This window comes from Phoenix dactylifera, chromosome 15 (genome assembly GCF_009389715.1).
Source record: "Phoenix dactylifera cultivar Barhee BC4 chromosome 15, palm_55x_up_171113_PBpolish2nd_filt_p, whole genome shotgun sequence".
NCBI lineage: Eukaryota > Viridiplantae > Streptophyta > Magnoliopsida > Arecales > Arecaceae > Phoenix > Phoenix dactylifera.
In genome coordinates, this window is record NC_052406.1 from 7,008,549 (window position 1) to 7,030,623 (window position 22,075).

General features: G+C 40.4%; 3 protein-coding genes across 4 annotated transcripts; 1 reads left to right on the forward strand and 2 right to left on the reverse strand.

The window, feature by feature from the left end:
* Positions 1-1,886: 1,886 nt before the first annotated feature.
* On the reverse strand, positions 1,887-5,144 carry LOC103707880 (agamous-like MADS-box protein AGL66). Its single transcript, XM_008792576.3, has 11 exons — positions 4,960-5,144; positions 4,692-4,745; positions 4,521-4,539; positions 4,346-4,407; positions 4,173-4,200; positions 3,995-4,056; positions 3,774-3,873; positions 3,116-3,172; positions 2,802-2,932; positions 2,553-2,718; positions 1,887-2,424 (listed from the first exon to the last, which is right to left on the reverse strand). Exons 1-11 carry the CDS (start codon positions 5,142-5,144, stop codon positions 2,275-2,277), a joined length of 1,014 nt encoding a protein of 337 aa, XP_008790798.2. The 3' UTR covers positions 1,887-2,274.
* A 7,400-nt stretch (positions 5,145-12,544) lies between these two features.
* Positions 12,545-17,694, forward strand: LOC103707881 (photosynthetic NDH subunit of lumenal location 4, chloroplastic). 2 transcript variants are annotated; one of them, XM_026804938.2, is made up of 6 exons: positions 12,545-12,988; positions 14,955-15,047; positions 16,295-16,355; positions 16,440-16,508; positions 17,153-17,282; positions 17,373-17,694. In XM_026804938.2, the coding sequence occupies exons 1-5, from the start codon at positions 12,560-12,562 to the stop codon at positions 17,218-17,220; spliced, it is 720 nt and encodes a 239-aa protein (XP_026660739.1). In that variant the 5' UTR covers positions 12,545-12,559; the 3' UTR covers positions 17,221-17,282; positions 17,373-17,694. The 2 variants fall into 2 exon arrangements, with proteins under 2 accessions (XP_026660739.1, XP_026660740.1); XM_026804939.2 differs by having other exon boundaries at positions 17,361-17,640.
* LOC103707882 (heavy metal-associated isoprenylated plant protein 23-like) lies at positions 17,489-20,439 on the reverse strand. The gene is made up of 2 exons (XM_008792579.4): positions 19,685-20,439; positions 17,489-19,592 (listed from the first exon to the last, which is right to left on the reverse strand). The coding sequence occupies exons 1-2, from the start codon at positions 19,833-19,835 to the stop codon at positions 19,294-19,296; spliced, it is 450 nt and encodes a 149-aa protein (XP_008790801.2). The 5' UTR covers positions 19,836-20,439; the 3' UTR covers positions 17,489-19,293.
* Between the last annotated feature and the right edge of the window lie 1,636 nt (positions 20,440-22,075).

Here is a 22,075-nt window from a genome sequence, read left to right on the forward strand (position 1 = left end):
CGGCTAGTCGTACATTTACGGCATGGGCATTATTTTGCATTGGCGGTGTACTGACCACGCGCCGAATGCAGAGCTGCCACGACTGCCAATTGCCAGAACTGTCAATCCTTGCCGCTACGTGTTGATTGGCCAGTTTCTCAGCTAGGGCCGAAATCGCTCACCTTGGTTTATGTCCGAGGTCAAGAAGGTCGGTATAGTTTGAGATCAAGGCGTCCAATATTTTCTCCATCAGTTTCATTATATATGGCACACTTCATGATTCTAGTTCAAAAAGGAGAAATAGTGTTCCAATATACCAGCTGAGTGACTTTTTTAATGAGATTTTTGGGCTACTAAAATATATATATGGAGATGTAGCATGAGGATGAGAAGGATAGGTAATATGAGTCATGTCCATGTGGACTCTCTTGACCTACAGGGCATTAAAGCACCTATATTCTCACAGAAGCCGATGGGCAAGAAGTTGGCAAGCCCATTTATAAGCCATAAGTGATGAAACGCTTAATCTGTCAAAGCGCGTGCTTTGCGCCCGGTTGAGTCTTTCACATCATTCCGCCTCCTCCAGTGCGGTGATTTTCTTAATTTCAGATGCACAACGCCTATGAGATATCGAAACATTGACAAATGTGGATTTTAGTTTACATGCCCAAAGGAGCAATCTTACTAGATGGTCAGCATATGAGGATCCAAAATAAGAAAAGAAAAGAAAATTTTGCTTCGAATCATTCTAAGCTTGGTTTTGCTGAGTTCTAGTGTATTATACCTACGAAGACTCGTGCAGGCATATGGTTAGTCCCATATCGATTAGTTCCACATTCTCTAGATAGATTCTGAGTGCTTATACAGGACCAGAAAACTTAAATAATATCTTCTAGCTAACTTTTTTATATGAGATTCTGGATTGTGACAAAATGGTATCAGAGCGAATCCGGTCTATGACATGGTTGGCGAGGATGCTAGAGCTTAAATGAGGGGAGTATGTGAGGATCCCTACGGCTTTATTTAGTCCCACATTGCTTATTCATTGAGTAGATCTTGGATCTTATATAAGACCAAGAAACTCAAATAGTACCTTTTAGCTAGCTTTTTTTTAGGTGAGATCCTGTGCTGTGACAATACCGTTGACTTGCAATGGTAATCAACTAAAAAACTTGGCCCATGTTTGAACAAACGCTCAATATGTAACCGAATATCTGATTTTATTTATAGTTTTATTTAATTTTATATAGAGCTCATGAACTTTTAAGAGAAATAAATGACCATATTAACATACTATTAGCTTGATTTATCTTTTATTTAATATTTTTTTGATTCTATGGTCATAAAGTTTAATTATCTGACTTATATTCGTATTTATGTCCATATTTTTAATATCCGATTTATATCCATATCCATTTAAAACAAATATAAATATGAATTTTTCCATCGTATATATATTCGTCAAACAAAATAAATATGAATACGGATATATTTGCCTCTAATTTGTATCTAATTCGGTTTTAGCGTTAGGCCTCAATCCTTTTTTTTCATACCAGGGGCATGCTAAATAAAAATTAGGGAGGCCAAGAAAGCCCCGGGTATTCGGAACTCTCTATATTACGTTAAATGACCTCCTAAAACTTAGCCATAGGTAAGTTTCCCCCAAGTAAAATTTTGTATTTTTAAGTATTCTATGATGCATAAAGTGGGGGTTGCCGCTTGCTTAGCCAATAGGCCCGTTGCGCTCTTCAATATGGCATTACCTTGTGACATGGATACTTGGTTGCTCAACAACACATAATAGTAGCAGCAATTGAAGGCACTAATAGAGCAAAGAACCAATTATTGCTACTTGGCTGGACAAATCTTTTACTTTAATAAAAATAATTTGAGCAGTCGTTCACTCGTGAAAAAAAAATTCATCAATAATTTAACATGGTTGACCACACATTAGAGCCATAACCGTTTATTTTTCCATTTAAAATCACATCTCTTGTCAAGTGAAGAGAATGAGTAGAGCGGATGAACCCAATTCAACCACCAAGTGAACCAGCCAAAAAGGTTTACTACAACTATCGTAAATTACAACGTCCATATTCTTCTATATCCAATCTCTTTCTTTTCCAACTTTCATAATTCATTTCGCTAGATACAGATCTTGTCAAGAAAGAACTCTAGGTAACCCTAACAAAGCTCTCTCCCTAAAGCACTACATGTACCTATCTCCAAGTGGCTCCCTGGAGCTTTGAAAGGGGTTGATGCGCAATTGCGGATTCGCTCATCGGACAGATGAAATCAACCGGCATTCACCGACGGTGGTTTGGTTTCATATGTTGTAGCGCACGTGCCATGCTCGTCTCCTGGCATGTGCGGGCAACTTGTCGGGGCCTCTGCTTGCTCAGCCGGTAGCACCATCGGTGGCAAGTCCGTCAGTGCCATCGGATGCTGGCATATCATCAAACATGATGTAAATCTCATTAGCAACGATGATCGACGCATAATACACCTTGTGCAAGTGTGCATTTTTCAAATGTGGCGAATTAGTCGATCCTGACCGTCTGATAGGATTGTACCTGGATGAGAGGGAAGGGGGCAGATGGGATGAGGGCCGAGAGGAGCTCAGTTGACGTGTATGCTTGATGCCATGCATCGTTCTGGTTGCTGACGTGGCAGCTCCCCACACGTGGGTCCATCGGTAGGCCCGTGCCCGAAGAGATTGGGCCGTAGATGCCGGGATCCCTGGCCGCACGTCGAATAAATCCAGCCCATTAAAACCGAAATAGTCGCCGAGTTAAGGGAAGGCAATGGGCGGTAGTATGTACCTGAGGGACATGAGGAGGTCGGAACCGATGAAGATCTGGTTGCCGGGATTGGGTGTCGTTCCTGGGACCCACTGCACCACCTCGCTCCCGAACGAATTGGGCATCGGTTCTTGTTGCGACGGCAGGTACATCTGCACGTCATTAAAGGTTTTACGGTTAATGGAATATCATCTCTGCCTTTAAAGCGAATGGCCGCATGACACGTAATGAATGCAAGCGCACACGGTGAAATGAATGACGTCCTTTGATACGTGTCAAACAATGGTTCTTTCAAAATTTATTTGCTGTAATGTATGATCGTTTGCATCAAGTACCTGCATGCTGGATGCCGAGGGGTCGTACGGAGGCAGATGGTTACTCAGCAAATACTTCTGCAGTGAAAGAAATAAAATCAGTCAAATAAAATATAGCACTTGGTAATTGCTTAAGCAGCATAACCATGAACCACATTCTACCTTGATGTGTAATATTTATTACACTTTTTTTTAGGAGATACCTATTTGCATGTATATTTAAATAATCTATTTTTAATAGTTGAAAATGGATGATCATCGTAACAAAGTTCTTCGGGGAAATTACTAAGGCATTTTGTTTTGGTTACAAGACATTTTTTTTTCAAACATCGATGCGACAATATAAGTCGATGAAGTTTAACCAATTAGGAAGCAAAAAGAGAAAGGGACGATCGATTGTTTCATTTTGTAACATTTTGATTCTTCTTGCATCAAATGAGGTTGGTTAATCATAGGAAAGTTAATGGTAAATGAAAGACTTAAATGCATAACGCCTTCTTATTTCTTGATTTTATTAATTTGTGTGTCATACACACACATATACACATATTTATAGACATACATGCATGCATGCCTGCGTACATCCATATATATATATATATATATACACACATATGGATGCATGCATGCATGTATGTATATTGTATGTATATATGTGTGTGTATATATATGGACCTACCTTTCTCTCTCCTGCACGCCTTAAGGCCTCCATGAGGAATTTCTCGCATGATTCAAGCTCATCCATAGAAGTGATGCCAAGGGGGTCTGGCTCGAAAATACTGCTCAGATTACAACAGCAAATAAATAGTGTTATAACTCTATTATAATTCACAAAGTCATGGCATATATACATGCATAAGTTACATGAGATCTGATTCATAACCATGATGGGGTGGCTACCTTAGGCGTTCTTCAGAGAGCTGCAGCTGATGCTGATACATATGGATCTCTTGTTGAAGTTCCTACATGCAAGATCAAACAGAATTAAGAATCATATTATTCAATAGAAGGAGATGAAGCTATTACACGCATGTATTGAACCGGAGACTATGGGAAAACAAAAGGAGAGGTTGTGTACCTCCACGTGGGAGTTAACAGCCCCAGGACTGATTCAGAGCATCATTTAAGGGAAGGGAGAAAAGCCGAAACACACTTGTTAGGATGAGCAACATGGACCAAAATGCATGCAATAGAAACCAACATGAGATTTGAGATGACCATGTTTTCTTGTAAGGTGGAAAGGTTACATACTTGACTAATTCAGCTTCCATGTCGCCCTCACACTTGAGCTTTTTTAACGTCCGGATCAAATACTGCAAGAATACATGCAAAACTTTTAATAAAAACCAGCCACCCTCATCACAAACCTGTTTATATTTTCTTAATAAAAACAGAGGGGAATCGGGAGAAGATTGAAGCTTCTTACCTCTCGATTTTGGATAATTCTGCACCCATAACGAACGCGAGAGAGAGAGAGAGAGAGAGAAATATCGATCAGTTTCATGGTTTACCATGCCAAAAATTTCCAATCAAAACATACAACGACATCTCTTAATTAATTAAAATTATTTGATAATAAGAAATTATAAAATCGTACCCTCCCCTATCATGCTCCGGGAGATTTATGTACCGACCAAGCACATCCTCGATCCTATAACAAGAAAAAGAAAATGCGAAAAATTACAAAAGCTTTTGAGACGATCTATTAGTTCATGAAAAAAAAGAAGCAAAACTTTAATTATTTTCTTTTAATATTGGCTTTCCCTATTTCTCTATTTCATGCAATTAACATGCATCGATCCTTCATGGAAGACATGCATGTTGGTGATGCAAAAAGAGAACTAGGGGGGTAAGAGGGATCCCACCTCTGCCTGCCGGAGAAATGGCTGAGCCTCCCGGAGGGAGAGAACATGATGAGGGCGATGTCGATGTCGCAAAGAACCGAGAGCTCGTAGGCTTTCTTGATGAGCCCATTGCGACGCTTGGAGAAGGTCACCTGGCGATTGGTGTTGTTCTCTATCCTTTTTATCTGGAGCTTAACACGCCCCATGATCCCAGAAAAGCCAACAAAAAGAGAGGAAAAAAAAACCCAAGAAGGGTGGAAGTTCAAAAAAAGTGAAGAGGAGAGAGAGAACGGAACAAAACAAACGAGACACCGCGAGGAGAAGAGAGAGAAGGTTTTGAGGACAGGGCGCGCGAGGAATGAGGAGCGAGGATGATGGAGAGGGATTTCAGAACCTCTTCTGCAGGGTGGATCTTGGTCCGAAAATGGTGGGCTTGCCCAGTTTGGCTCCATGCACCCTAACAAATTCTCGTCTGAAAGCCCAACCAGCATGCAAAATAATTAATGGCGAGGCATTGCCGCGAGGTCTTCCATGCCGCTCGCTTGTTAGACCATTGGTATTTAACGTCACGTCAGGAGCAGCACAAATATCTGCCCAGACCAGTCTTTTGTGCAGATATTTTGAATAAAAGGTCATAAATCATAACAGCGGTTTTCATTACCCATCAAAAATGCCCTAGACACCAAAAAAAAAAAAAAAAAAAAAAAAAAAAAAAAAAAAAAAAGAGAAGACCATTATATAACACCATCTACTTTTTTTAAATTTTATTTATTTATTTATTTATTTATTTTGGTACATCGACAACTCACACCTGATGGGTGTGAAAATAGCCAACAAAATTAGAAAACAAAATGCTGTGCAAAGGTATAAACACAACCCCGTAGTCTAGCCAAAAAAAATCTTTCGGATCAGGAGCCGCGAAGAAAGCAACCCAGTCTGCAGCACCGTTCGTCTTCCGATATACATGTGTGGCCTGGTAGGAGTCACCCTCTCGCTAGAGATGGGCACTGGGCCGGGCCGCCCACGGCCCGGCACGGCACGGCACGAAGCGGGCCGTGCCTGGCACGGCCCGCCAGCTACAGTGCCGGGCCGTGCCTAGCACGGCCCCTTTGAGAGGGCCGTGCTGGGCTAGAGGGTCCTGGCCAGCGGGCCGTGCCTGGCACGGCCCGCTTCGGGCCTGGGCCGGCACGGCCCGGTCTAGGCCCGCGGGCCAAGCACGGCACGGCCCGCGGGCCTCATAATTTTTTTTAATAAATTAATAAATATTGAACACTAAGAATTTATGATTTATGAATATAAAGCCACCTTAATGGTGGGGGGTTTGGCATAGACCCCTACCAGTTTATTAATTTAAATCAAAATGGTACATGAAGAGAGGTTTGGACCTTGGTCTGACCTCTAGAATACAATAAGAAACTAAGAAAGGGCCGAGGTTTGGACCTTGGTCTGACCTCCAGAATACAATAAAAATGTACAATTATAAAAAATTAAGAAATCTTACTAATCATCAGTGATTCAGTGAATCAGTATTCACTCTTCAGTCTTCAGTCTTCAGTCTTCAGTAGTGTTTGTATCATCATCATCAGAGGATGTTGTATTATGTCCACCTTTATCTTGAAGTCTTGCCTCAGCATCCAGCCAATCCTTGAAGCAGAGAAGCATCTCCACCGTTTCGCCCGTCATCCTACTTCTCTTTTCGTCAAGAACACGCCGACCTGCACTAAAAGCGGATTCCGATGCTACCGTGGACATCGGCACAGCTAAAATATCGCGTGCAATTGCAGACATAACAGGATATTGATTTCTAACACTCTTCCACCAAGATAATACATCTAGATTCTCTATTTGATTTTCATCATATGCAGAATGAAGATCATTTCGTAAATAAAATTCTAGTTCACTACTTAAAGATAAAGAAGATGAAGAGGAACTTGAAGCATGTGTGTGTCTTCTCTGTGCAATGAATGAAAAAATAGATGACGAACGAGAACTACTAGAAGGAGAAATAGAGGTTTGTATTTGTGTTCTAGATCCACGAATTTTTTCATCATATTTAGCATAAATATCATAAAGAAGTTTTTTTACCTCATCTTTAGCAGATTCAGCATCTTGATTCATATTTTCAGAGTATGCATCAAGTAAAATTAGCACGCCATTTAATTTAACTCTAGGATCAAATACAGCAGCTAAGTTATGCATATGACATATCCTGTCCCAATACTCATTCCATTTAGATTCCATTAGGTCAATAATAGGCATTAAAACATCATCATATCTATGTTCTGCAAATTTTTGACTAATTATATATGCTTGTTGTAAAAATGAACATGAAGTAGGGTAATAACTACCAGAAAGAACATTGGTAGCATTATAAAAACTAAGCAAAAAATCTTCCAAAATTTTTTCTTTATTCCAATCAGTTTCAGTCAATGTAAATCCTAATCCACGATCATTAATATATGCACTTAATAAATTTTTATATGGGTATGCATCATGTATCATGCTATATGTGGAGTTCCAACGAGTAATTACATCAAGTTTAAATTTTTTAAAACGTTTACCATGATTTATGCATAATTCCTTAAATTCTTGAAGTCTTGATCTAGAAGCATGAATAAAAGAAACTGCATTTCTAATTTTTGAAATCACATCTTGAATCATGCCCATGCCAGCTTGAACAGAAAGATTTAAGATATGACATGCACATCTAATATGCAGTAAATTTCCATCTAATATGGGATGCAATGAGTCTTTTAATAATACAACAGCAGAATTATTATTAGATGCATAATCAAAAGTAATAGACATAATTTTATCATTAATATTATATGAACATGCAGTTTGATAAATTATATTTGAAATTTGTTGCCCAGAATGTGGAAAATCAAAAGCACGAAAAGCAAGAATACGTTTATTTAATTGTCAATCATTATCAATATAATGAGCAGTAATGGCAATAAAACAATTACTACCTACAGATGCTGACCAAATATCAGAAGTTAATGAAATTTTTACATTTAAAGTAGAAAGTGTTTCAATTAAATTTTGTTTCATTGCTAAAAAATTGGTCATAGCTACTCTTCTAAATGTACGCCTACTAGTTCTTTTGTAAGCAGGTTGTAGGTTTAATTGAACATATTCTTCAAAATTAAAAGATTCACATAAACTAAAAGGTAATTCATCCTTAACTATCCATTTTACAAGTGCTTTTCTTTGATTTTCATGATTATATGCAAAATTACCTACAAGTAATCCCCCTTGTATATTAAGGGTACTTTGAGTTTGAGCATGAGAATCATGCATCCTATGACTCTCTTGATGTCTTTTTAAATGCCCTGTTCCCCCACTACTACTACAACTATAAAGTTTGGCATATTTTTTACATTTAGCTTTCCAGACTCCCTCAACCATAACTCTATCAAATTCATTCCATACAGTACTAGTCCTCTTACGAGAAGAGGTTTGACCTTCACTAGGTTCACCAGTTCTAGAGGAACTAGGAACAGGGGGTTGGGGATTAGTTTCTTCTCCCTCAGAAACAGGAATGCCAAACTGACTTTCCTCAAAAGATGACATATCTATGATTAATTCAAAAAATAAAAACTAACCGCAAGGAGGAATTGAGTAGAGGGTCGGAGGGCAGAGGCAGAGCCGAGATTCCGAGCTTCCTCTTGTGCTCTCAACAGAAGCGACCTTCTCTTCTCAACAGGAACCTCCTCTTGTGTAGCACTTGAACAAACTAAAAATTAAATTGCTAGAAGAGCACTTTAGAAGAGAGAAATAATAGCAGTAGAGAAGGAGAGAATGAGAGGTTTGGTGTGGTGAGAATGAGGGAGGAATGGGCTATTTATAGAAGCCCAAAAATTTTTTCCCCAAAATACCCCTCAATTCAGCCGTTATTGGACTGTTGGGAGGGGTAAAAGGGTCATTTTCACGAAAATAGCCGTTGGAAACGGCTATTTTCCTCCCCCCTCTCCAGACGGGCCGTGCCAGGCACGGCCCGTTTGGAGACGTTGCGGGCCATGCCTGGCACGACCCGTTTGCGCCCGTTACGGGCCGTGCCCGGCCCGGCCCACCAATAGAGGGGCCTGGGGCCGGGCCGGGCTGGCCTTCCGTGCTGGACGGGCCGTGCCAGGCACGGCCCGTTTAGTTTTTGGGCCCGGGAGGCCTGGGCCGGGCCGGCCCGGCACGGCCCGTTGCCCACCTCTACCTCTCGCAGTGCTCTGCAAATATCGTGGAACAGCAGCCGGTTCTCAACTGAGCACCCCCGTTTCCAGATCCACTCAATCACCGTGGTCGAATCTCTCTCAAGGAGGATGCGATCCGTACCTAGTACCTGCTTCGCATAGGAGAAGCAGTGCGAAGTAAAGGTACAAGCTTGTTAATTGTTGGGAGATCAAAAAAAACAAAAAGCAGGGGGAAGGGCCAAGCAAGGGGGACAACGAGTTGGAGAAATGGAAGTTTGGGCTCTAGATGGATTTGGTGTTGCTCATATTTTATAAGAGATGCTTACTTATAAATTGTTGGGATGGCGGGGGCAGGGGCCAATAATTTGCCAAGCGATTAGAAGATAGCAGCTTTCTTTTAGAAGCCATATCTGATCTCTAGCCTTCTTGATGAAAGTCATTGTCTCTTCTTTGCTGAGATTCCAAGAGATAGCCATTCTGGGAGTAGATGAAAGAGAGATCTATTGCTTCTAGCTGAGGACACGTTTTTGATCGGACATGGTCCATTCGATGTGATCGGACAAAGTGAGCTGATGCTTCTTCAGAGATTGTAAGGGGTGATTCTTCACCTTCCTTCTTTTTTTTTCCCTCTTTTTTGGTACGGTTTCTTCTCCATCGTGTTTATCATGCGTATAGAACCTTTATGGATTCCATGAAAGTACGGCATACTTGTGAGATATTCATTCAAATTTAGTTAGATCTTTATTGAACAATAAAAGTTCCACATTGATGATTCGAACTTTTAGATATGATCTACTATTTTTTTAATTGCCAAAATACCAAAAATCATATAATTTGGAAACTCCTAATTCATATATCAAATAATTAAAAAATTAAATACTTTAAATAATATAGAAAAATGTATGCTTTTTTGACTAGTTGATGCAGAAACTAGAATTCTCCAAAACACATAATTTTTTGTATATAAATAATTTAGAAATACTAGACCATATCCAATAACAATGGATCACTAATGTGGAATCTTTGTTGTTTAATCTAATCCCGACCGCCTTTGAGTGGGAGGAGGTGGAGGGAGATACCATAAAGCTAATAATAATAGTTTATAAATTTTCCCCTCTACACAACATACAACCCAAACTAGTTATATACGTAAGCCCGTACATTGAATATGCAATAAATCTCCGCTTAAGTTTTGAACTAGTGCCGGCAGCCAAACCACCGGCATTGCTTCAAATTTAGCATAATTACATAGAAGACTTATTAGTGGATCACATTAAACAATTATTTTCACAATCCGCTGAATATCAGTGGGCTTGAGAAAACTATGAGAAGCTTTTTGTGGGGGTATGATCAATTAAAAAAGAGGCATGCATCTTCTATTCTGGGACTAGGTATGCTCTTTTAAGAGCCACGGTGGCATCGGTATATCTCATCTCTATTTAAAGCAAAATATGCTACTTAGTATACTAGCCGGTAAAGCCAGCATGGAGGAGAGAAACCTAGAAAGAGGAAACAAAATTAAAATTTTCATGGATCCATGGCTTCAAGTTATGTCCTCTATCAAAATGGCTACTTTTAGTCGTATGGATCTAGTCGATCATGAGCAACTAGTCATCAATCATATCGATGTTGATGGTTGCAATTGCAAAGGAGATTCCTCACCTAATCATTTAGCTCACCAGATTCTCTCGACTCCTAGGATCAATGTGAAGTCAGTCTCGGATGCAGGGGCGGCCCAATGCATTTGGGGCCTAGGACGAACTCACTAAATGAGGCCTTTTTAAAATAATAATAATAATAATAAATTTTTAATAAGCAGGGGCGGCCTAATGCATTTGTTTCATTCTTTTCATGTCATCTTCTAGCTCTATTTCAGGTGCTTGTTCTGTTGCTAATTCCTGAGTTGAACTTGATGTAGTGTTTTGTTTGTTTGTCATAATAAATCTATCTAGAGTTCCTTTTTGAGATTGAACGAGTTTTTCGATTTTTCTTTTTTTTAAAGTTTTTCATATCCACATTCATATTTTCTATTAGATATTTGAATCTAAAAATTATATTACCAAACAAAGCAATTAAGACAATTACTACAAATAAATTAAAATATAAAAGAGAAAAAATATTAGAGAAAAATTATAACAAAATTATAGAAATTGCAATAAAATTAGGGAAATTAAACGCTGGATGTTGAAAATATAATCAAACAAAGAGGGGATTAGAAGAATCACACAGGTGCCACTGACCCACTGAGGCACTGAGTCACTGTCACTATCTCACAGACTGACAGACCCAGTGAGACGGATGTGAAGGCCTGAGGGGACAGCCGGGCCCGCCGGGGTGACGGGACTACCGTCTACAGGAGCCGGGGAGGGAGGCCGGAGGCGAGGAGGTCACGCTGTCACGGGCTCACGGCCTCACGCCTCACGAGAGCTGGGGCCGTTGAGGAAGGCGACTGGCGAGAAGGTGGAGCCGTGGAGGTCACTGCGGGCTGCGGCACTGCCTCACTGGTCAAGGGAGGCAGGAGCCGGGGGCCCGGGAGGGAGGCGAGGAGGTCGTAGCCTCGCAGGATCGCCGGGATGCCGGGGAGGCGCTCGTCGCTCAGGCGGAGGAGACGACCTCGCCGGCTCGCTGGATTGAGCCGGACGGGCCGACGGGGTCACGGAGGAGGTCGCGGTCGTCTCCTCCCGGCGGGGAGGCGGGGACCGTCGCGGGATGCCGGGGCCCGGGGAGGTGGGGAGGCGGACTGGCGGAGGCGCTGGTCGCGGAGCCGCGGAGGAGACGAGTAGACGACCCAGTCACCCAGGCAGTCACGCCTTCACGGAACAGTCGAACAGAACAGAAGAGGATTGAGGAGTGGAGGAGGAGCGGAGCATGATGAGGATTTTAAAGAGAGCCAGAGAGGAATGATGGGCGATGGCCTGGCCGAGCCATCGCGCGGGGCCTTCTCTCGAGCCGGGGCCTCGGGCGACCGCCTAGGTCGCCTAAGGCTTGGGCCGCCCCTGCTCGGATGGGGAGCCAAATATTAGGAGGATACTTCTTGAGTTTGGAAAATCTAAGGTGCATCTTCGGGTATCATTTTCATTTGGAAATTATATTGGAGCTGCCTTCATTGTAATAATTTTGTGAGCATGAGACAATTGGGCCACCAAATAGTGTCAAGCTGATGAATAGAACAAAAATTACTCACTATTCTCCTGTTCCAGTGTTTTTTGCGCAAAAGAAGGATTCGCCTTCGCACAAATTCCTCACCGTCCAAGTCCTTTATTCTCGTTCTTTTTTTTTTTTGTTGTTGTTGTTTCGTTGTTTTATTCTAGAGGGGGGTTTTTGCAAAAAAAATAAGAAGAAAAATTCTTTTTCTCAAGTTTAACTAATCCCGGAGAAAAGTTCGCCGGAATTAGTTCAAAATCTTTTAAAGCCACCAAACCCACTAGTTGGAGATGAGGCAAGGGAAGCCAACGGCCATGGCCATCTCCATTCTATCCGTCGCGACCTCGAACCCCCACCTTCTCCCCCCTCTCTGCAAACCCCACAAACCCGTTGCTTTCTTCGCTAAAAACGCCGCATTTCCTCTCCCCTCTCTTGTGTCCTCTTCTTCCCTCTCGAGCCGGGACTCAGGGGAGGAGGCGGCCTCCTCGGCCACCGCCGGTCTGGGATCCATCCCTGTGTGCAGGAGGAGGCTGTTCGAAGTGGGAATTGGGCTTTTCGCGTCTTTTTTGGTGGATCTGGATGCCAAGGCGACGAGAATCGAGTACTACGCCACTGTTGGGGAGCCCCTCTGTGACATGAGCTTCGCAAAGTCCGGCCTTGGCTACTGCGACGTCGCAGTCGGGACCGGTGTCCAGCCTCCTCGGGGAGAGCTTATCAATGTGAGTCAAAAAATCTTATCCTTTATTATCCTTTCTTCTATTTTCTTGGACTACGAACGAATCAATGGTGATATGGGCTTAGTGAAGCAGATCTCAAATCGACAGTAAAGAACCGTATTTTTATTTATGTTTGCATTCTTGATAGTTTTTTCTCATATTTTATGAGCACTGATTCCTATCGGAGTTGGAGTGAACGGGTTTTATAGGTTTGGGGTTCCCTGCATACGAAAAGAATCACCCATTTTCCCTTTTTTTCGTTTTTTTTTTTTGCCTCTTTTGTTTTTAGCTTATTGAAGTCTGTAGGTTGTGTAGATGGAGGTGTAACTATGGCAGGGACAGGCTAATTCGTTAGCCAGTCGTGGATATCACTGAATGAAATACTAATTATGTTATGGAAGATGGATAAAGAAATGTGGACTAATTTGATATATGAAGTTGACTTCAACAAGCAATTTGGCATGAGTAACTCTTGTTTTATAGAGATTATAGAACATTGGTATTGGCTTGTAGTATTGGGATATACCTGCCAAGGAGAGATTCTCTCCAAGTTACAAGACTAACAAACATTGCTGCCACCCGAACAAACACTATAATGAAACCATATCCTGATTGGATCTTCTTTTTCTCTTCCAATTGTGATTTGTTAATGAGGGAGAGAGCCGAGATAACTTGTTGCAAACACTTGACTCTGTTCCCCTTGACTAAATGATGGTATCCCTATAATGTAAAAGAATTAAAATTTCACGAATGAGAAGCCAATGCTATAGGTATTATGAATATAGTTTTTATAACTAACCCATATGTAGGTGGAGAATTTTATTTTCTTTCTTTTCTTTTTACTTCAAAAAATTCTACTTAAATTAGCATTTGTATCCAGAAGTCCTCAGAGCATTCTTGCTTTCATTTTTTCTTTTTTTTTCATGATTCACGCCTACACAAGCTCCCTACCTGCATTCCTTCATAGTTATTATAGTACACTTGAAATCTTTATGTGATGCCTGATGTTAATTCTATTACTTGATTTACTTCTTCAAAGTGACACTATTCTTTTCTTTAAGCAACTGAAGCTTTTTCCCAAGTTTTGTTGTTTTCTATTCTGCTAGTTTCGTTTAAATTACCTGGTCCTGGTTCTATATTGACATGCATTATTGTCATTGCCCCTTATAAGTTTGCTTCTTGAAAGTCTCTATGAAACTTTTCTCCTATAAAATCCCTCTTACTGATTGGAGCTCATATTGTCCCTAAAAACTTGGAGGCACACTCTTCTTGTTTATGGCTTGCGAGACACTACATATCACCCACCATAATGGCAACTTCAGGCAACTTTAGGAGTCACAGAGTTGTCATAATTCTTTCTTCTTCAGTCGTCCCAAGGCTTAAGAATTAGTATAAAGTTTGGTGATGCGATTACAATCATGTTGATGATCTTTTTTTGTTTAGTTTGCTTCCGGTACTTGAATTCATTTTATTTTGTTAATGGTCTGCCTTTGTATGTTTCAGGAGAGAAACGAAATCAATTATATGATTCTATGATCCGTGCATATTTATATGGCATAATTCATTTGATGCAATATGGATGCACTTCTTTTATTCTTCATTGAGTCTAAAAAACTGTATGTATGAAATTCCAAGTATGTTGTCCTATTTTCGATGTCATTGTGTAAATCCAATAATTGTGACTTGTTGGCTTAATGAGAAAAACAATGTTTGTCAAATCCAATGGTGGCTTTTATGGATTGTAAGACTAGTTGTTGCTTCATGTCTAAAAAGTTCTACCATAATAGTGCTAATGACATGTTCTTAACAGCATAAGATTTAAAAACATTGTTCTGTACCTTAGTTTCAGCTCCAATCACATGCTCATCATAAGTGTAGTAAGTGTAGTAATGGGCTATTAGTGCAAGAATGGTTTATCAGTCCGGTATCATCGAACCTTTATCAACTGTTTTTTTCATTCTTATTACAGATTCATTACACCGCAAGATTTGCTGATGGTACAGTATTTGATAGTAGCTATAAGCGTGGGAGACCACTCACTTTGCGAATAGGTGTGGGCAAGGTACTTTTATTAGTAATAATGATGTTTCAACTTTTTTATTACAGTATTACATTTGATATTAGTTTCTGTTGGTGTCAGAATAAATATGTATGATAACCAAGTAATAATCCATATGTCAGTGCATTGGCATGTATAGCTGATCGTATTAGCAAGGTACTCTATATTGGAGCTTACAGAATGAACAGATAAAAATCTTTTGTTTTTCCATATGCTGAATTGAGATATTTCTCCAGATAATGCAGGCTCATAAAACAAGCGGTCACAAAATTAATATATCGCTAATATGTGGGTGTGGTCTCTAAATATTACTTTCATTCTGTATATCTGGCTATATGTGCATACACTTTTCTTGTTAAAAAAAAATCCTTATCTTGGAGCTTTTGTATGTAAGAACCGGTTTTATTGAGAATAGAGAAGCAGTTTTTTTCATGGTTTATAAGACATAATGGTGTGGGGGCTGTTTGGTTACCAAGTGGATCTAAAATCAAAGTTAAACTGCATTGCCTTGCATCGTTAGAACATGCTAGTAGAAAAAAGATTGCAACCTTTTTTGGTATGATTAGATCATTTGATTGCGAGCTGGATAGAGTAAGGATAAAATATTTAATCAAGCATTAATTTCAGGGTAATCGTATGACATTGGAATTAGAAGGGTTTTAATATGATGGCATGGTTGGAAGACTGGAAGAATGCTCTGATAACAACTCAATTTCTCTCATCAGTTAGAAGAATTGATGGAACAGAATCGACCTGGATTAAATATAATATTTTTACAATTGTAGAATAAAGAAGACATTGGAAGTTTTTCTTAGCCAATAGCAATTTAGGATGGATTGTTTTGAATCTTTTAGTAAAAAAGGATATTGTTTGAAATAAGAAAACTAATCATATCGAATTTATGGAATTTAATGTGAAGAACTATCAAGAAAGCAGAACCAAATAGTTGATATAAAGTTTTTTCTTTAGAAATACTGTGATAAAGCTTTTCAGTTCATGACTAATAGACAAACAGAATAAGTTACTTTCTATAGTAAAGGAGTAAAAAGGTAAAGTTCATGACTATCATTGCTTCCTGGCAATTGTGAAAGAATGCTAGTATTGTCCTTATTATTAAACATCCTGGCCATGCACCATAGTAATGGGAAAAGGTGCAACTTCATCATTTTCTTTTCTTGAATTTTAACACCAAACTGCCACGATATTAGATTTCGTTTGCAGTGTTGCTCAGTTTTCAATTATGTGCGCAGGTCTTACCAGGATTGGATCAGGGGATATTAGGTGGTGGTGGCGTACCTCCAATGCTTGTTGGTACGATTTCAACCAATGAATTGTTAGAAACACATCATGTGGTACTCTCACTTAAGTTATACAATTGTCTCCAAACTGTGACAGGGGGTAAACGCAAGCTTCTCATACCTCCAAAGTTGGGATATGGTCCTGAACCAGTGGGTTGCTTTTCAGGTCAACTGCAAGAATTTATCAACCCTTTTTTTTAATATCTTTGTTTGCTTTCTTCCAATAAAGCTCGCCACATTGGTCTAGTATTTTAAATCTGCCTATTTTATTTGAACTTACACCTCATAGATTAATGCTTCAACTGTTGTACGCAATTCTTTTCTCGAGAGATACGGTGAGATGCCACCAACCGTTTCAATCCTAGACCTCTGCCAACTGGAGAGGGATGCCAACCAAGCCAAGGCTGATTGGCCTGTTTGTAATTCTTTTCAGCAGTCATAAATAGCTTTCTTATCCTAATCCAGACATTATCACTGCCTAAAACATTAGGTTATTTTATCAAAATTTGCTCTTAAGTCTTGCTCTTTTTTTTGTGGTGGTGGTGGTGGTGGGGGGGGGGGGGGGGGGGGGGTTGTTATTGTTTTGCCTACAAGTTCATTGTTCTGAAGGACTGCAAGACACGTTTGTTGCAACCTGATTTAGATATTGATGAATATCAATAGCTAAATGATTTAGAAGCTCTATTACATTCTACAATCTACATGCTGTCCTAGTTCTTAGACAAACAACATGGCAGCACTGTAACATCTGAAACCAGAATTTTCTATCAATCCAAGCTCTAAGTTAAATTGAAGACTCATTTTCGACAGGAGATTGCAACATCCCAGGTAATTCAACACTTTTCTATGACATTCTTTTTGTCGGAATCTACAAGTGAACATCAACATTGATAAACTCGCGGTATTGGGTGGATGAAGAGATCATATCGATGATAAAACGGTGAGATTTTCGAATTCTGAATTTTTCCTTTGGGGTTTTCCATATCAAACTTTATTTATGACCATGACTCACTCTTAGGAAGCCTTGCAGCACATCATTGCTGATGCTGACAGTTCGGAAGCAGAGTGAGAGGACTACTTGATGCTTGAACACTGGGTGGTTTTCACCTAACAATCGGTACTTACTGCCAATTTTTGTTACTGAGAAGCACAAAATTTTCATGACAGAATTAAATTCTTGCTGCCTTGTACAGGCACAAGAATCAGCACTCTTCTCCCCTTTTCTATCATCTGAATCCTGAGATCCATCTTGTATGTTTGTATAGAACTATTGGACTCCTTTATTTTTTTATGTCGTATCCACGTTTTTCTATGGAACTTGTGGGTGGAAAAGAGGAGGCTTCATGCTGGAACCTAATGATCATTTTAGCTGGTTGGGTTTGAGTAGTTCATGCTAGCTCTTTCTAACCTGGTAGTGGTCATGATATTATGACCTAAAATAAAGAAATGCAGTGAAAAGGACCACTTTGCACTTGGACCCCTAGAAAAGATCTTCCTATTATATCTAAGCGCATCGTAATTGATACTTATGCAAACACCCCTAACGAATTTGATGTCTGGAAAATTTTCTGTTTCCCATAACGGATGTTAAGAGATGGCTGAGCAGGCAAACCAAATCTTTTGTGTGCGCGTGGGTGCGTGCACGCGCGTGCGCCAGAGAGAGAGAAAGAGGTAAAACCATGTTATAAGTGAAAAATTTACCCTCATGAGGTGTCCTCAAAACTCATTTCAGTTCTTACAAAACTGATTGCAAATTGAAACAGAAGCTTCCTAACCTTTTCCTTTCTTTATTATTATTGAAAGTGGGAAGCTTTGGGCAGTAAACTTATGGAAATTTTTTATTAGATATTTCTGCACCCTACTCCTAGCAGAAACAAGGTCTCTTATAATGATCTGCACAGGTTCCTTGGAGTGATTTCAAGATTGGAGCTTTAAGAGGTAAAACCAACTCCTTGTTTCCTGTTTGTAACTCTTAAGGTGTTGAACTACTTCTTGAACTGGCACGGGATAATTAATGAAGAGTTTTATATGCAATTGCTGCATCAGATGCTTCTTCAGTCAAAATCTAGCATTCGGATGCACATGTTGTTTGAATCTAGAATCCCAATGTGTTCGATATCCCTTGGATTCCATAGTTCATTAAGAGCCACAATTAGCGGTAGAAACATACAAAACAAGACTTCCAGTGGAATGTCCAAACAATATTAAAGTTTTTGGATTAAGGTGCAGCTACAGGGTTGTTTTGTAAAAATATGTTACATAGTGGCCACACCTGTAAATCTAATGATCATCAAAGGGTGAAGGCTTAGAAGAGTCCTTTGCAAAATATCCTGTATTAAATTCAATTTAATCAAAAGTGATCCTTTTTAAATTTAGGCTCTGGTCTCCACCTTTCCCATGGGCACACCTGCATCCCTTTCTGTTTTCTATGTTTCTCTGACAGACAGCACCTTTCTTTTGTTTTTGATTATTTCTTGTGACCCTTCAGATATGCATCCAGACTTGTGAACAGGAGTCAATGCACAGATGTCACCCAATAAGAAGTAAATCAGGAAAAAAGGAAACTGAAACCTTATATACAAAAGGACAACAGAGTAGATAACCTGTTGTTGTTCCATAACAACCCACACCTCATTTCCAACTGGTCCCAAGAGCGAGACTATGGCTTAGTCTCACTAGTTCAGACTGCTTCCCATCATACATGACACCAGAGAAAAAGGATGAGACACCAACCTTTCCATCATCCATGACACCCGAAAAAAAAAAAGGATAAGACACCAACACTTGTTTACTGCAAAGCTGCACCTCTTCTAATCCTAACCTGTTAAACTTTGATACATATATAGACGCAAATTAATATAACTATTTTTCTTCTTCTTCACTTGATAATAGTAGGGGAAACTGAAACTGGGCAGCTGGGGCCTCTGGAATGATAGGAAAGGAGAACTCCTTCACATAACTGAGCAGGCATTTGGGTTGTCGTCACTGAACAAGTTGGTGAGCTGGTCCTCCTGCCTATATGGTTGGCTGGAGATGGTGATGGCCTCCACATTCCTCACGTAGCCAGGAGGTGCCTTCTTGTCGTAGGCCTGAGCAGCATATGGGTGCAAGACCAGGTTGTAAGGAACATAAGGCCATATCTCTGCCTTTTTGCCTGTGGACTTGGCCTTCTTCAGGACTTTGTGCTGCTCAACGTAGCCGGTCACAGTCACCTTCTGCTGCTTCCTGTTGATGTCCACGGACTGAACTCCTTCAAAGGTTGCAAGAAGAGAGAATATTAGAGCATGAGTTATATATATAGCAAGATCCTAGCATCCAGTAGAGGAAGAGAAGAGCAGATACCTTTCATTGAGGAGAGTGCTTTTTTAACTTTAAGCTCACAGCCCTCGCAATCCATCCTGACCTTGAGCTCCACGGTCTGGAGCTGCTTCCTCTTCTTGCGCTTGTGGCTACCGCCCAACAAGCCTACGAAGTATTCTAAAGGTCCTCCCATGGTTCCTTTTTTTTAGATAAAAATAACGAAGAGAACTAGTAGAGTAGAAGAATCGAGGTGCCTATAAACTATAAGGCAGAGTGGCTCAATATAAGCTTTGTGGATTACTGGATTTAGGTCTGGGAAAAGACTAATAAAGAGCAAGACAGGCTAGTGTTCTGCTTCTGGGCAATCACAAAAAGGTCTTGGGAAAAGACCACTCACAGCTTTTCCCTGAAATGGGCAGGCAAACCAGAGATAAACAAGGCTGTTGACGTGATCAAAGACCGAGCAAAGCAAGAACACTGTCGTCTTACGAAAGGAGAGCGAGTGGGAACATAAGACGGGAGAAGAGAAATGGAGAGAACCTTAACATGGTTTGCTCTTGGAGAGAAACTATGAAATGGAGCTAGGAACTTATAGAGCTCTCTGTGGGGGGGTGTCTTCCTGAGAAGCTCTAAGAGGACCTCTTTCTCTCCTCCTTCCTTCGGTGCAACCTCACCACCCAAGGATCAAAATTCAAAAGAGAAAGGGAGGCCACCAAAAAGAAAGTGCACTCGTGTGCTCTTTGTTGGGACTCTAACCTCCAAAATAATATAAACGGTGTCGTGCGTGAGAGTGGAGAAGCTCGGGCCTTGAGGTGCAAGCAAGCTTTGGGCCTTGGAGCCAACCGGAACTCATTGGAAAATTCAGTGAAAACGACTCTCCTCTCTCTCGGCACAAAGTAAAAGTCGGTGCGGTCCATCAATAAAGCGATGTTTTTGGCCGGCCACGTTTAAATATCTAAGAGGGCCAACTGCACAAGGAACAAATGGAAGGGTGTGTATCAAAAAAAAACAAATGGAAGGGTGACTACCGACTATGATAGTTTTGACTAGGTTGCCACTAGGTTGCTGCTTTTTGATGGGAAGTATGTTAAAGGTTTCTTCTTAGAAAGACTTTTAAAAAAAATGAGTGATTAGGCTGTGATTGGAGGTGGGACTGTCCAAGTGGAACACCACAAAAATGGCTTTTTTCTTTGGTCGCTATGACAGGTGTCAGGGACCTGTAATCAATTTCTCAAGTAACCTAGTTTTTCCTCAGACTAATGACAGCCCTACATGCATTTCATGAAACAAACGGCCAGAAAAGTCTGTTGCATGCCTTTATTAACAAAGAGGCGAAATGGTCATTATGATGCTGGTCTTGCCTTTGTTGTCATGTGCTGCCGCGCTATGAATAGCTGGATTTAAAATTCGCCATTTTTGGTATCGGATACTCCATCAATATCATCGTATCACAGTATTGATATATGGTACAGTATGAGATGATAGGACATACTGAGTACCCGCACAGCATAAAATTACATGTTAGTTCGGTATTGATATGGCACGGCATAATACCAATCCAAATGACAAACCTTGCTCAAGGATGTAGTTGGATTTGAAATGAACCTGGGTCATATAAAATTTCTCACTCTCTCACGCACCTTCTTATGGTTTCGGAGAATCCAGCTATAGGAGAACTAAGAACGGAAAAGAGGTCTACCAAGGACTCATCCTACCAACAAAGTGGGTGCTCTCTATTTCTGCCAATGTGGACATGCTCTCCCCTAAGCTTTTTTGCGTGCATACTTTGCGGAGATTTGATTGAATAGAAGATTCTTAAAGGCAAGCCGGAAAGCTGGAGTAGCAAGAAACATAGCATCCTGCTAATGGTTAAAGAATCTTTCGCTTTGACCTTTTTTTTGACTTCCTTGCGGAAAGGTTTAGGCTAGATGCCACTGGCTGCATCTATTTTAGCCCCCCGTCTTTCCTGCCTCAAGCCTTAGCCCATAAGAAAAAGTTTTGCACCTATAAAGACAAAAAAATATCTTGTTTTAGCATCGAACCTTGTAAGGACATATACGGACATGTATCTAATCTCACATCGGCTATCCACTAGATAGATCTTAGGCACTTATATGAGACCTACATTATTAAAAATGTATCAAAGCAGATTCAATCCATAGCCAATGTGAATTAGGGGATACCACAACACATGCCCATTAAAACTGACCATGGGCCGAGCATGATGCCGTGCTTAGATCTGTACAAGTACTCAAAATCTATCTAGTGCATAGTTGATATGGGATTATATACATTCCCTTGCGAGTCCTCACTTTTTCATTTAAGCAATGGCATTCTTGCTAAGCGAAGAGTCCAAATCTGATCAAATCTAATTATAAATACCACGATCAATTATGGTCGGATTCAAAAAGATCCATGATGCAATGTTTTCAA